The 12991-nt window shown below is 59.4% G+C and overlaps 1 protein-coding gene across 9 annotated transcripts in view; it reads left to right on the plus strand.

Moving 5' to 3' along the window:
* Positions 1 to 12991, plus strand: part of SHANK2 (SH3 and multiple ankyrin repeat domains 2) — a 453945-nt gene that overhangs the window by 201507 nt on the left and 239447 nt on the right. For all 9 annotated transcript variants that reach the window (XM_059399020.1, XM_059399024.1, XM_059399027.1 and 6 more), the window contains one exon: positions 4481 to 4594. In XM_059399020.1, coding sequence (XP_059255003.1) covers positions 4481 to 4594 — 114 coding nt within the window. The remainder of the gene's footprint in view (positions 1 to 4480; positions 4595 to 12991) is intronic.

The following is a 12991-nucleotide window of genomic DNA, read 5'->3' on the forward strand; positions in this document are numbered from 1 at the left end:
TTAGGTCCCTGGCTCGGCCGAGGTCCCCGTCTGCAGACCAAGGTCAGCGTCACCTTGGGCTGGGCTTGCTTGGTGTCCTCCCCGCTCCTGAGAAGGGGCTCCCTCCGGCCGGGTCTTCGTGTGTCTGGTGATCTTCTATGGCGTCATGGACGTTAGGCAGGTCAGGTCGTGGGCATTTCTTCAGCGGATTCTGTGGGTGACCGCTCCGGGCCAGGCCAGATCAGAAGCTCAGCCCAGCTGCTCCGTGTCTGTTCTGCGCATGGTCAGTCGGGGATGGGTAAGGCTGTGGCCCCTCTTGGGCTCCCTCCCGTGTGGGGACACCCCCCAGTCTCTGGGGTACATGCTTTCCGGCTTCCTATTTCTGGTTTTCAGGCAGCTCACACTGAGGGATTCCCCGTGGGCCCCTCGCTCCCCCCGCAGCCCTGCCTTGTGGACGGGGTGCAGGCTCCCAACCATGGAGAGGGACTTCCTGGTCCGGCCCCCCTCCCGCTGGCCCCCAGGTGTCCCACCAGGCTGGGCTGCCTCCGCTCACCTTCCGGCACCTTCTGTAAGTACAAGCGCCCACACTGTCCCAGGCATGTCTCTGCGATGTTCTTGTCGCCTGTCGCGTTATCAACGTTCAAGGCGTACAGCAGGAAGTCCCACCACACCACCTGCCCTGTTACATCTCAGTCCCAGGACGCATCGCAGGGTAGACTTTCTCCCCTGCACGTGGGCAGTTTCCGTTGTCCCCTCAACAAGGACACGGCGTGTGCAGGCCGGGGGCTGGCGGCTCCGCGGTCCCACGCGGGGCTCCGGGCTGGGCTGGTAGATGCCTGTGGAGCCTGCCCAGGGACACCGGCGGCCGTTCACACCTGGGGGCTCCACACAGACGAAGGTGCAGGCTTCCATCTGTGAGTGCCTGCTGTCTACCACACCTGTCCATGAGTGCCTACTGTTTACCAAGCATGTCGTGAGTGCCTGCTGTCTACCACACATGCAGCTGGTACTCACGTACAGTTTTCCATGAACCTCGTGGCTCCTGTGGGCCAAAGTTGCTGCTTTGCTCGGGGGTCGTCACAGAGTCCCCTCAGTCTGGGTGGCTTGAACCATGGGATTCTCCCTCTGCCGGTCCTGGAGGCCGAGGCCCGAGGTGCAGGCTTCACGGCCATGCTCTCCCTGGGTCTTCACGGGGTTGTCGCTCCATGCGTGTCTGTCCCGATCCCCTCTTCCTGTGGGACCCTGGTCCTATGGAATCAGGGCCCCCCCCACTGACCTCATGTGACCCCAGCTGCAAATAGAGCCCTGTTCTGAGGGCCTTGGGGCCGGGCGCCACCCTAGGAATTTGGGGCATGGTTCAGCCTAAACCCCTTCTTCTGCAGACAAGGTAAATCTGGGGGTGACCTCCCAGGCTCCCACAGTGGGTGCCCGAGGGGCTGAGGCTCCAGATCGAGCTTGTCTGGACTCCGAGTCCGCGGAGGCCCCCACCCCCACCTTGTCCCGGCCACTCACTCTGCAGGCCGCCCGCTGCCGGCCTTACCTGCAGGTGCCCGCGTTTGTGGTCTCAACACGTCTCAGAGGGACAAGAGGCAGACTTACTGTCTCCACAGTGTGTTCCTGCCCGGACAGCTGGTGACGGCCAGCCACGCACTGTGTTCTGGAAGGAGGAGGTTGTGCGTTCCCCCAGCTCCCTCTCTGGGGTATTGGGTGTGTCCCAGGCAGTGCTGGAGCCACGTCAGGGGGCAGGAGCTCAGCCGCAGGGATGACACGAGGGCTCCCCACATCCTGGCTCTGGTCCCTGGGAAGTGGGGCACCATCTCCTGGGCTGGAGGGCTCCCATATCTGAAGGAGACTCAGTGGAGGGGGTGGTCAGTGATGAGCCTTTGGCAGCCTTTTTCACAGGAGCTGAGGGACAGTGCCTTTCCCGGGGAAGGTGTCTCAAGTAGGGCACCAACAGGGTCCGCTGCACAGGGGCCATGGGAAAGGGAGTGACGAGCGAGGGCCCAGTCCCACAGCCCCTCACTGCGGGCACTCACACTCCCAGTGTGGGGTCCTTCACGGCTGTGCTCAACGCCCCCTACTTCAGCTGACTTGTCCTGTGGGAGGGGCTGACTGAGGAGCGTTGGATGGCCTGCAGGTCTGGCTTGCACAAGGAAGCATCAAGAAGGTGGGAAGGGTCGTCTCCATGTTGATACTGAGATGCAGCCTGGTGCACCTCCTTCCCTCCCGGCCCTGGCATCCTGGCTGGCAGCTCTCAGAGACAGGTAGCAGGAGGCGAGCCAAGGGTGTTGTCTCAAAGGGTGCATGGCAGAGGCAGGAGGCCTGGCTGCCTGGTTGGCAGGGGCAGGAGATCTGGGAGGATTTCCAGAGAAACCCAACTGCCCCCTTCCGGGGGGTTGCAGTCCTGCTGAGAACCCCCAGCCCCCTGGCCAGGCTCTGACTTTCCCTGTATTCCTATCTCCCTGCCTCAGCTGTGGAGGGGAGGTCTTCCTATTTCCAGGGATCCACTGAGCCTGTGCCCCAGGAAAGCATACCTCGATAACCCTCCCCACAGGCAGGTTCCCGGGCACAGGGGTGAGCCTGTTCTGATCCCCCCTTGTGACGCTCATGCGGAGGAAAGCCCAGGATGGCTTCAAATTCAAACGGCCTACGGGGGGCTTGGAGCAGAATGGGGAACCAAGCCTGTCCAGGCCCACAGAGAGGTCCCTCCTCAGTGACCCAGGCAGGGGCAGGGCGGAGCTTGGCAGAGGGGGCGGGGCTGGCGCAGTGATGGCCCCTCCCAAGCCTGGGGCTAGATCGCCAATGTCCAAGGCAGGGCCCTGTGTCTCTGGAGAGGAGAGGCCCTGAGTAGTGGCCAGTCAGTGGACGGCTGGACGGGCATCTCCAACCACGTGGCTTCAGCTGTGGCCTCAGAGCCTGTGGACTGTTCGTACTCAGGGAACGAAATGTCTGCATTTGAGTGCCTTCAGTCAGTCTATGGGTGAGCCCAGCCCAGCTGCCCTGCGCTTACAGGGAACACGTTCCCACCTGCGCACGGTGGGTGGACAGTAACCCCAGTGTGCGAGCCCGCTGTGTGGCCGAGGGTCGCAGCTCCCTAAGGGTGGAGGCCCGTCCTGCCGATGTCCTAAATCATAGTCACATGTTGCAGACAGGACCCAGAGTCATGCCTGCGGCCCCTCGTGTGTGCCCTGCTCCTCCTCCTCCCCCAGGAGAGCCGCCCGCGAGCGCTTGCCCCCCAGACACACGGGATGTCCAGGCCCTTCCCCGGCCTCTCCTCACATGCAGCGTCTCTCTCTCCTAAAGGAGCTGACGCCGGCCCGGCGGGCAGGGCCCCTCAGCCTCCCCCTCTCCCGCCGACGGCGGAATAACAAGAACACTCTCAGAAGCGTGAGTCGGTGCCCATCCGACACGAGCGCTGTCTTACCTGCCTCCCGGCAGACGGGCAGTCCGGAGAGAAGCCGCGAGGGGCATGGAGCGCCGCACGGGGTTACAGGGCTCTGCCTCACGCACGGTAGCACCGCGAACGGGACCGGCTCTGACTCGCAAGGGAGCCGAGCCAGGGGGTCCGAGAAGCTTCCCTGCATGTCACAGACACGGACGTGTGACTTCGGCCTGTTCAGCACATGGGCAGGTGCCTGGCCCCCCGTTGCTGCCAGACAGCACTCCGTCCATGGTGACCCTCTCCAGTCTGGATTCTCTGGGGAGCCTGTGTGCATCCCCCGACCTGGGCCGCTTGGGGTATAAGCGGCAGCGTCGGTTTTTGGAGGAAGCGCACGAGAGATGTCTTCCTGTTTCTACCGTGCAGAGTGGCCCCGTGGACAGGCCCTCTACCCCCGTCTCTAAGGGGAGGGGTCTCCGACGCTCCTCATCTGCACCGACCGTCAGAGGCCCTCAGTGGCCGGTCAGCTCGTCACAGGTGCAGGGCTCCCACTGCCCCCTCTCGCGCGCTCCTGTCTCGAGGCCAGACAGAACACGGGGTCGGCACACAGCCTCTCTCTGCTCTATCTCCTGCTGGGAACTGTCTTTTCCCAAACTGGTTTCAAAGATCAGGCAGACCCTTGGACCCCTTCCCCAGCTGGGCAGGGACACACATGTGACCTCATATTTCCTTTCATCCTTGGAGGTCGTGACCTGTTGCACCGCTTTGATACAGGACAGGATTGACGACTTGCAGTTCCTCAGGACACCGAGAGGGGGGACAGAGTAGTTGCAGGACTCGTGGGGTCAGATAACGATGCCAGGAGACCAATGCTTACAAGCTCAGGGGAAGAGACATCTGGGGACCCCAGCGCCCACGCCCTCGGCCCCGTCCTCTCCGAGGGACACTGTATGGGTCCCCTCGTCCACAGCTGAGGGCGGTGTGGACGGCCGGCAGACGGACCAGAGCCGCTGGCTGTGCAGACTGGAGGGACAGCACTGGCCCTGTCCTCTGTCCCCTCTTCGCGCTTGCCCCCAGACCCCTCGAGCCCACCCGCTAACGGTTTCTTCCTCTTGTTTCCAGTTCTGAGCATTGGCGAAGGAGGCTTCTGGGAAGGCAGCGCCCGCGGCCACATCGGGTGGTTCCCGGCCGAGTGTGTGGAGGAGGTGATGTGCAGGCCCAAGGACAGCCAGGCAGGTAAGGTGGCTCGGCGCGCACCGCGTCTCCACGGCCCTGGGCCCGGGTGGCCTGCCGACAGAGAGAGGCCGCCGTTCAGAGCAAGGACTTCTTTCTGTCATCAAAATGGGTTGATTCGATTCCTCTGGGCTTTGTCCAAACCAGAAATAGGTTGCAAGACAGTGCGCAAGCTTTTAGTTACGGGGCTGCTCAGTACATGTTCCAGAAAACGTGGATCGTTTGCTGTAGCCATCGGGGAAGGGCTCTCGCGGGTCGATGGAACCTGGAAGGCCGGTTCTCGATCTTTCAGACCGAGGTCGCATGTGGGCAGCTCGTGTGCACCAGAAGGCCCCTGCCCCGGCCGTGCCCTCCGTTAAAACCACACGCCCTGACGTGTCGCTGAACGCCGCCCCAGAGCGGTTGGCATTCGCGAAGGAAAACCGCTCCCGCGTCTCTCGGAACTCCAGATATAGCCTTTGCTGAAAACCGCTTTGAAGTTGATTGCCAAAAGATTGGGTTGATTAAAATGTTAAGAGGAGATCATTCATATACAGCGGACTGGGGAGGAAGCGCGGCACTCAGGGAACGTTAAGCGCCGACTGTCTGGCAGGGAGAGTGGCTCCACGTGGGCCCTCAGCGTCGGGTGGAACCCCAGACCCCCAGAGCACACGCTGGAGACGGCCAGCCTCAGTCTGTGGCTGGTGGCTTTGCTGGGTCTGCTTGTGTGGGCTCGAGGTCCCTGCCCCGTGGGCCCGCACCGCTGAGAGACGAGGTGTTCTGAGGACACGTGCTCGGGAACGCGCGGTGGGCTCCTCGCACCTGGCTAGCTTGGCAGACTCTCCTCGGGGGTGCTCAGTTGGTTCCCTCTCCGAGAACTTGATTTCAGAGGGGGTGTCCACGTGTGCCAGGCTACCCACTGTTCAGGAGAGGAAACCCGTGACGCTCCCGGCGTGGTGCGGGGTGTCGAGGTAAGAGGCGTCCTAAACTTCAGTTGAAAGGGAAGGCTGGGGTGTGCTCCTCTGGGGAAGGGGCTGGGCGGGTCCTCGGGCAGCAGGTGGGTGGGAGCGTGCTTTCCCCGGCGCGACGGTCCACGTCCTGAGCCCCAGGACGAGCCGGACCTCCTGGCCCTTCAGGGCCTGCTGCCCCTGGCCCACCCGTGGCCTCTTGGACAGGCAGCATGTCCGGCCCCACTGTTCTGAGAAGGGTAAGTCAAGAGCTGTGAGCGCGACGCCCCGTCCAGGCCGCTGGGCACCCCCTCCGCCCTCTCCTGCCCCACAGCATCGGTGCCACTGGTCTCCAGCACACATTCCTTCTTTGGACAGACTCAGGCACTGCTGGCCAGGGCAGCCCAGGATGGCCACATGTGCGGGTCACCCGGGCCCTCCTGCTCCCTGTGTCTCTAGGAAATCGCAGCTTCTTGTAGAGAGGGAGCAGAAGGCCAGGGCCATGGCGCCCCCTCCTGTCCCCTCCTTCTGTGAGCCTTCGCCCATCTACCCCCGACGCGGGCAGGACATCCGCAGGGCGGGTGGACACGGTGCTGCGCGTCCAGGCTGACGGTCCTCTCCAGAGGGGCTCCCGGGGGGCAGTGGCGTGTGTGTGTCCGTCCTGGGACAGCTGTCGGGTGTGACGTTCCTAGAAGGATGCTCCTTGCAACCCTCTGCAGAATGTTGTCCTTTTGATAACCTGGCACTCGCCACCCAGGCTGCTGTTCAGCATTCGTGGGGCTCCAGCCAATTCTGGGGGCTGGCTGTGTGTCCTGGGGGACTTGAGAACATGTAGGCTGGTCCCTGACCCCAAACATGCCAGACCCTCTGGAATGTGGCACCCCCGCCACCGCCCTGCACACATTTCCTGAGTGCCTCCAGCCCCCGGCAGCATAGCTTTGTGCCGCCCGTAAGGCTCGTAGGAGCTGGAGCTCCTCGCACTGTCCCAAGTGGCTACAGAGTGGCTTCAGCATCCCAAACGCGTCATCTTGTGGTTCTAAGGTTAGAAGTCTGGTGTGGGTCTCACGGGTCCCCGTGTCAGCCGGGCTGTGGACCTTTCTGGAAGCTCTGGGGGAGAGCGCATGTCCTTGTTGTCTCCGGGCTCTGGACGCTGCACGTGCTTGGCTCATGGTCCCTCCCGCCAACTTGAGAACGGGGCCGGGTCCCTTACGCTGCGCGTCTCTGACCCCCTCTCGCTTCTTCCTGTGGGTTAGGATGCGCGTGGTCAGCCTGGGCCCACCTGGACAGGCCAGCAGAAGGCAAGCTGATTTGCAGCCTCATTCCCTTTCTCCGTGTGAGGTCACTGTTCCCAGGTGCTGGGCATTAAGACGTATCTTTTGGGGGGGGGGATCCTCTGTCCGCCAGGGAGGGTAAATTATGAGCCCTGCTAGGAGGTAGGCACGCGTCGGGGAGGCGGCATCCCGCAGTCCTGGGATGGAGGGTGGTGGTGTGGCGGGAGCGGACTCGGACCTGGATTTCAGGGTAGAGACGGTTCTGGAGCCGTTCCTGCCAGGCTTGCTTCCCTGGGCTTTCTCAGAGGGGCTGGGCTGAGAGATCGCTTTTGTCGCCGTGTGACTTACCTGCATGAGAGCACAGGTCAGGGCATTTTGGCAGATATACACCCCCGTGTCTCCGAGCACACTCGGGCAGGTGTCCTGACCCCATAAGTTCTGTCAGGGTGCTTCCTGGCCATGCCACCTTCCCGGGGCTCTGGCAGCGGAGACCGGTGTGACTGGCTGACTCGCCCAGGCATACACCCCGGCGGCCAGCACTCCTGGGCCTCGAGCATCCATCACCAGCCACGCTGCCGTGAGCGCCGGCGTTCTGTCCATAGTTGTCCCCGAGGAGTGTTCTGTCACATGTGTATGCCAACAGAACTCGACTCACACTCCCACCGACGGCACTGGGGTTGCTCCTTGATTTGGGATCATAGGAAGGTTTCTGTACAAGTCTGTCCGTGGACGTGGTTGCATCCATCGCAGGGATGTGGCTGGGAGCTCGTTGTGAGGTCGCAGGACAGGAGTACGTCTCACTTTAGAGGAAACGTCCAGACAGCCGTCCCAGCTCCTGGGTCTCCTGGGGCCATCATGGCCCCACGTCCTGGCCCACGTCTGCTATCGTGGGTTCCTTAAGGGGCGGCCGCCATGTGGATGCGGCGGGAATTGTGCTGATGGCTTCGTCTGGTGGTGGGGGACCGTGGCACATGGCTTCCGTGCACTGCTCCCCAAGGTCAGCGTCTTTCTAAGGATCTGGGCACGTCTCCGTCCGCCTGTAGTTGGGCCGCTTCTCTCGCCGCTCCTAGATTTGGGGTTTCCTCGTGTGCTCTGCCGTCACGCTGGATCCATGCGACAGGTACTTCCCAGATCCTGGGACTTGACCTTTTGTTTCCAACTGTGTCTTAGAGGAGTAGACAGTTTTTTAAAAGTTTAAACCAAGTCCCACTCCCTTTTTTTTTACGATCAGCATTTTTTTGGTTAAAAAATGCTCCATTTTCCAGCAGACCTGGAATACACGTAGAACTGGAGATGATACAATAGATGTGCTGCGTGTTTCCCTCCGGCGCTTGGTCTGCCCCGGTCAGCCGGTGTGGGCACGTTCCCTTGGTCTTTCCCCAGGTCTCTGCGTTGTGAAGTGAGTGTTTAGCCGGCGAATCCCAGTCTCGTGCATTAAATGAAAGAGGTGAACGATTCAAGGAATGCCCAGCACACGGGGGCAGCTCAGGGCACCTTGTGTCTGAGCACAGCCGATCTCCCGTCCCCACAGTGACGAACGTCGGGGACCCTGGGCAGCCCCCACAGAATGACGTGCGCGGCCCGGGTCGCCGGCCGGTTCCCGGATACACCCTGGGCTCAGTGACGCGGAAAGGTTGGGAGCTGGGTCTTCAGAGCAGGAAGCCCTTGCTCTTCCAAACCTCCGTCTCGTCTCTTAGGACCGTGTGTTTCCGAGGACCTCACCGTTTCCAACAGGCTTTCCTTCCTGGGGAGAAGGGAGGGCAGGAGCCATCCTCCCCGACCTACACAGACACCCGCGTGTCAGCACCCAGGAGTGCACCGGGCTGGACTGTGACCTGTTCTTTGGAATCCTGCACTTTGTCACCCTGGCAGAGAGCAGGCGTGGTGGCCCTGGGATCATCTGTGTATTTCTCCCCTGCGCTCCCGGTGTGCAGGCTTCTGCATGGGGCCTTGCCGTGGCTGTATTGGGCGGGGTAAGGTCAGCCACTATAACTTACGAGCCCGTAACTTCGGCGGCGTCCATCCTGCTGTGTCCTCCCCATACTCAAGGGCTTTCAGGGCCTCTGGCTCGGAAGGGACACCCACCACGGCCTCTCTGTTCCCAGTGTCGAGAACCATGGTGGGACGTGGACACCATGGGGCTCAGCCCTGTGGTTCCCGGTCAGGAGCCACCACTGGCGACTGACCCCTGGGGAGAGTAGGGACAGAGGGACGTGGACTTGGGCACAGAGACGTGTACGTTTGAAGAGATTCATGTGAAGGAAACGGCTCAGGCGATTGTGGGTGCTGGCAAGTCTGAGATCCGCAGGGCAGGCTCAGGCTGCTGTCGTGAGGCAGAATTTCTTCTTCGAGGCCCACCCACACCATCCAGGAGAATCTGTGTTCAGTCAGCTGGCTCCAGGGACCGCGGGCCGTGTCTGCTGAACACCTTCATGGCAACGCCTGAACAGGTGCCCCACAGTAGCTGGGTGCCTGGTCTGGTCAGGTTGACACCTAAACCGGCCGTCACCGAGACCGACCCACACCTTGGATGGAGAGAGGGACAGTGGCCGCCTCTGGTTCCCCTCGTGTCCCCATCCGTAAATCCGGGCTGTCGGGTTAGACGGTGACTTGGTCCTTTCTCTGTAGGACTCCGCACTCCAGCCATGACAGGGCATGTCCCCAAAGGCAGGTCTCGGGTAAGAAGCAGATAAAATACATCCAGACTCATCTCCCGGAGCCTTTCGATGAGTCAGTTCACAGAGAGCGAACACAGGTGTGCGCAGTTTTCGGTGACGGCTCGTGTGTAAGCAGAAGCTGTGCCACGGGGCCCCCATTTGAGAAAATGACAAAACCAAGTCACTGCCAAGCGCATGGTGTCTTAGCTGCCGAAACAGAGGCCTGGACGGTCTGAAGATCCCCATCCGCTTAGCATAAGATGACAAGGTGGCGTGAACAGCCACTGTTCCCAGCATCCAAAGACAGCCAGACTCTGGTCTCCTGCAGGCCACAGAGCTGGGTGGCCCAGACCTCATGTGCAAGGCAGCACACTCTTAACTGCTGGTGCCTCCCTGTGGCCCGAGCTGGTCTGCTGCTGGGATCCCTGTGCGTTCTCTGGGAGGCTGCGTTCCCCCCCACCCAGCATGTCCTGAGGCTGTGCTGATGCCCGTCACAGCCGTATACCACAGGGCCAGGCGGCGCGGCTCCAGCCTTTCCAGAGCACATGTCCTGACCCCGTCCCCTGGAACATCCCCTCCACCTCGCCTCTCCACATGGCTTTCGCAGATGATGCGCGTGGCCTTCACGGTACACAGGAGGTGGGGACGTGATCGCGTCTCTAGGTGAGGGTCGGAGATCGTAAGTGACCTGCTGAGAGCCGCACACTGACTAAGTGGCCACGCCCGTACGTCAGCATAGGTCCGTCCAAGCCGACCTTCATCCACCAGGCTGGGGTGTCCCCAGAGGATCCGCCATCTCTGAGATGTTGAGACCTAGTGGTCGAGGATGGTGGGAAAGCTGGTGGTTGTGATGGTCGTGGTAGTGATGCCAGCTGGGCTGATGCTGGTGATGGTGGTGGTGGTGATGGTGGTGATATGGGTGTTGGTGTTATGGGTGATGGTGGTGATGTTGCTGCCGGTGGCATTGGCGTTGGTGTTGGTGGTGACGGTGGGTATGGCTGTTGGTGGTGTTGGTGATGTTGCTGATGGTGGTAGCAATGAGGATACTGGTGAGGCCGATGATGGTCCTCAGATCTGATGGTCCAGCTTGATGAATTCTCCTGCTCTGGCCACAGATGGGATGTGCTCACTTATCCCAGCATGCCCAGCCTCACCTTCCTTACTGGGAAGCTCCTGGATTGCTTCTTCCAATTCCTAAAATCTCACTTCTTTCCTCAAGTTCTCCTCCTTATGCAAACACATCACCACTGGGTGCTGTTGAGAAGGATCACTTCGCCCCTGTACGTCTTGGTCCTCAGTCTGGTGATTGCATGATTTTTTTTTTTAAAGATTTTATTTATTTATCAGAGAGAAAGAGAGAAGAGAGCGAGCACAGGCAGACAGAACGGCAGGCAGAGGCAGAGGGAGAAGCAGGCTCCCTGCTGAGCAAGGAGCCCGATGTGGGACTCGATCCCAGGACGCCGGGATCATGACCTGAGCCGAAGGCAGCTGCTTAACCCACTGAGCCACCCAGGCGTCCCGATTGCATGATTTTTGTGTTTCTAATTTTTTTGCATGAAATACAATCAACACAGAGAGGAGCTCCCAAACCATGACGTGTGACTCAGCAAATGGCTATAAAACAGCAGCCCCGCCCCGCATGACTCTCAGCCCTGAAGCCCCCACGCGCCCCATGGCAACAGAACCATCCCTCCCCACTGCTCAGCCCACCATGCTTGTGTGTCGTCCACTTCCTTTGTTTGTGACCGTTTTGCTTGCTTGCTTTTCGTCCCTAAACAGCGTAACCCACTTTGGGCCAATTTTGAACCACATATAAGTGGAATCAGACTGTGTGTTTGGTGTGTGTTTGGCTTCTCTCCTAACATCTGTCTTAGATGTCTGGATTGTGTAAGTGGCTTGCGGTACCCATTTCACTCTTAGGTCATTCATTGGGTTTTATCAAGTCTGTCCTGCCATGCTGGGCCACCTGGGTTGCCTACAGCCCAGGGCTGTCATGGGCAGCATTGCTGCGGTCCCTGTCCCTTGGTGTAAACATACTTGCTCTGCTTTTCCTCATACCCCAGGATGGGTGGTGGTCAGGTCTGGGTGTGTCCTCCGTCTTTCTGGATCCTTAGCTATGCCCTAAGTGTGTGTATTAGTCTGTGCGTGCTGCTATGACAAATAGCACAGAGAGGGCAGCTCAACCAGCAGGCATTTATTTCTCCCGGTGCCGGAGGCTGGAAGTCTGAGGTCGAGGTACCAGCATCGTTGGCCTCCTGGCTTGCAAACAAGCCATCTGCTCACTGTACCCACACATGGTCAAGTTCTCTAGTGTCTTTCCTTATAAGGGCATTAATCCCATCATGGGGTCCCTACCCTCATGACCTCCATGGACCCAAACTACCTCCCAAATCCCCTCCTCCAGATACCATCCCACTGGAGATAGGGCTTTGACAAATACATTGGGGAGCACGGACTTTTAGTCCCTGGCAGTGCTATGTCCACATCTCACCAGCACATGCTACTGGTAGACCGTTTCCCACTGTGGGTCTTAAGCCCATGCTACATCAACACAGGACTTCAGTCTGTGTTCCCCCCATTACTTACGAGTGTGAGAACTTTTTTGTGTGTTTAATGGCTGTTTATTTTCATTTTTTGGCCAAGTGTCAGTTTAGGTCTTTTGCCCATTTTTCTGTAGTGTTGTTTGTTTCTCATTGATTTGTGGTCACTCTTTATATATTACATAAGAAAGCCATTCTCAGCAATATACATTCACCACATCCGTTCCCAGACTGTGGCCAGGCTTTTCCCTGGGAGGCCAGAGACCCTTGCACATGGCTCTTATGGTCACCAGTCTTCTCCTTACCCTGGAAGAAGCAGGCGTGGGCTCAGGGAAGCCTGCAGATAGCACGCCCATTCAACTGTGACCCATAACCCCCTTTCCACCTTATTTAATGGGAACACGTCTTCTGTCTCTGGGAGGGGGCGCTGGCTTCCCATTTAAAATGGTGACTAGAAGAGCTTCTTGTAGAAATAAATGTATAGGGATGACCATCTTTGGAAAACCCAGCCCTGCTACTTTGGGGGAGCTTAGCTGTGACCCTTTGCTCACACAATTCCCTTAACTCTGTTAACCTAATTTAACCTAGTTAAAAAGTCCAAGTCCCGCAAAGGACTTCAGGGTGATGGGTTGGACAGATGTCACACATGCATGCGGAGTTGGGTATCATGGACTGTCTGGGCTGGCCCTGCCGGAGGTCCGTCGCTGAACACTGTGACACCGGTCCTGCACCAGCCCCTGGATTAGACATTTCTCATCTCCAAAGTAGTCCCCCAGGCTAAGTGTCCCCATTACTATTTTGCACAAAAGGGAACACAGGCCAGAGACATTGAGCAATGTGTCCAGAGTCACCCAGCCTGTGAGTTGTAGCCACGGGTTTCAGAGCAGGATCTCTCCTGCTTTAGCAACCTGTGGGTCACTTGGAACAAGAGGGAACATTCCCACATTTAAAAAAAAACACCTGATTATAAAAACTGAAGTTGTCTATGAGAACGTGAACCATTAAG

The sequence above is a fragment of the Mustela nigripes genome, chromosome 1, assembly GCF_022355385.1.
Source record: "Mustela nigripes isolate SB6536 chromosome 1, MUSNIG.SB6536, whole genome shotgun sequence".
Taxonomy (NCBI): Eukaryota; Metazoa; Chordata; class Mammalia; order Carnivora; family Mustelidae; genus Mustela; species Mustela nigripes.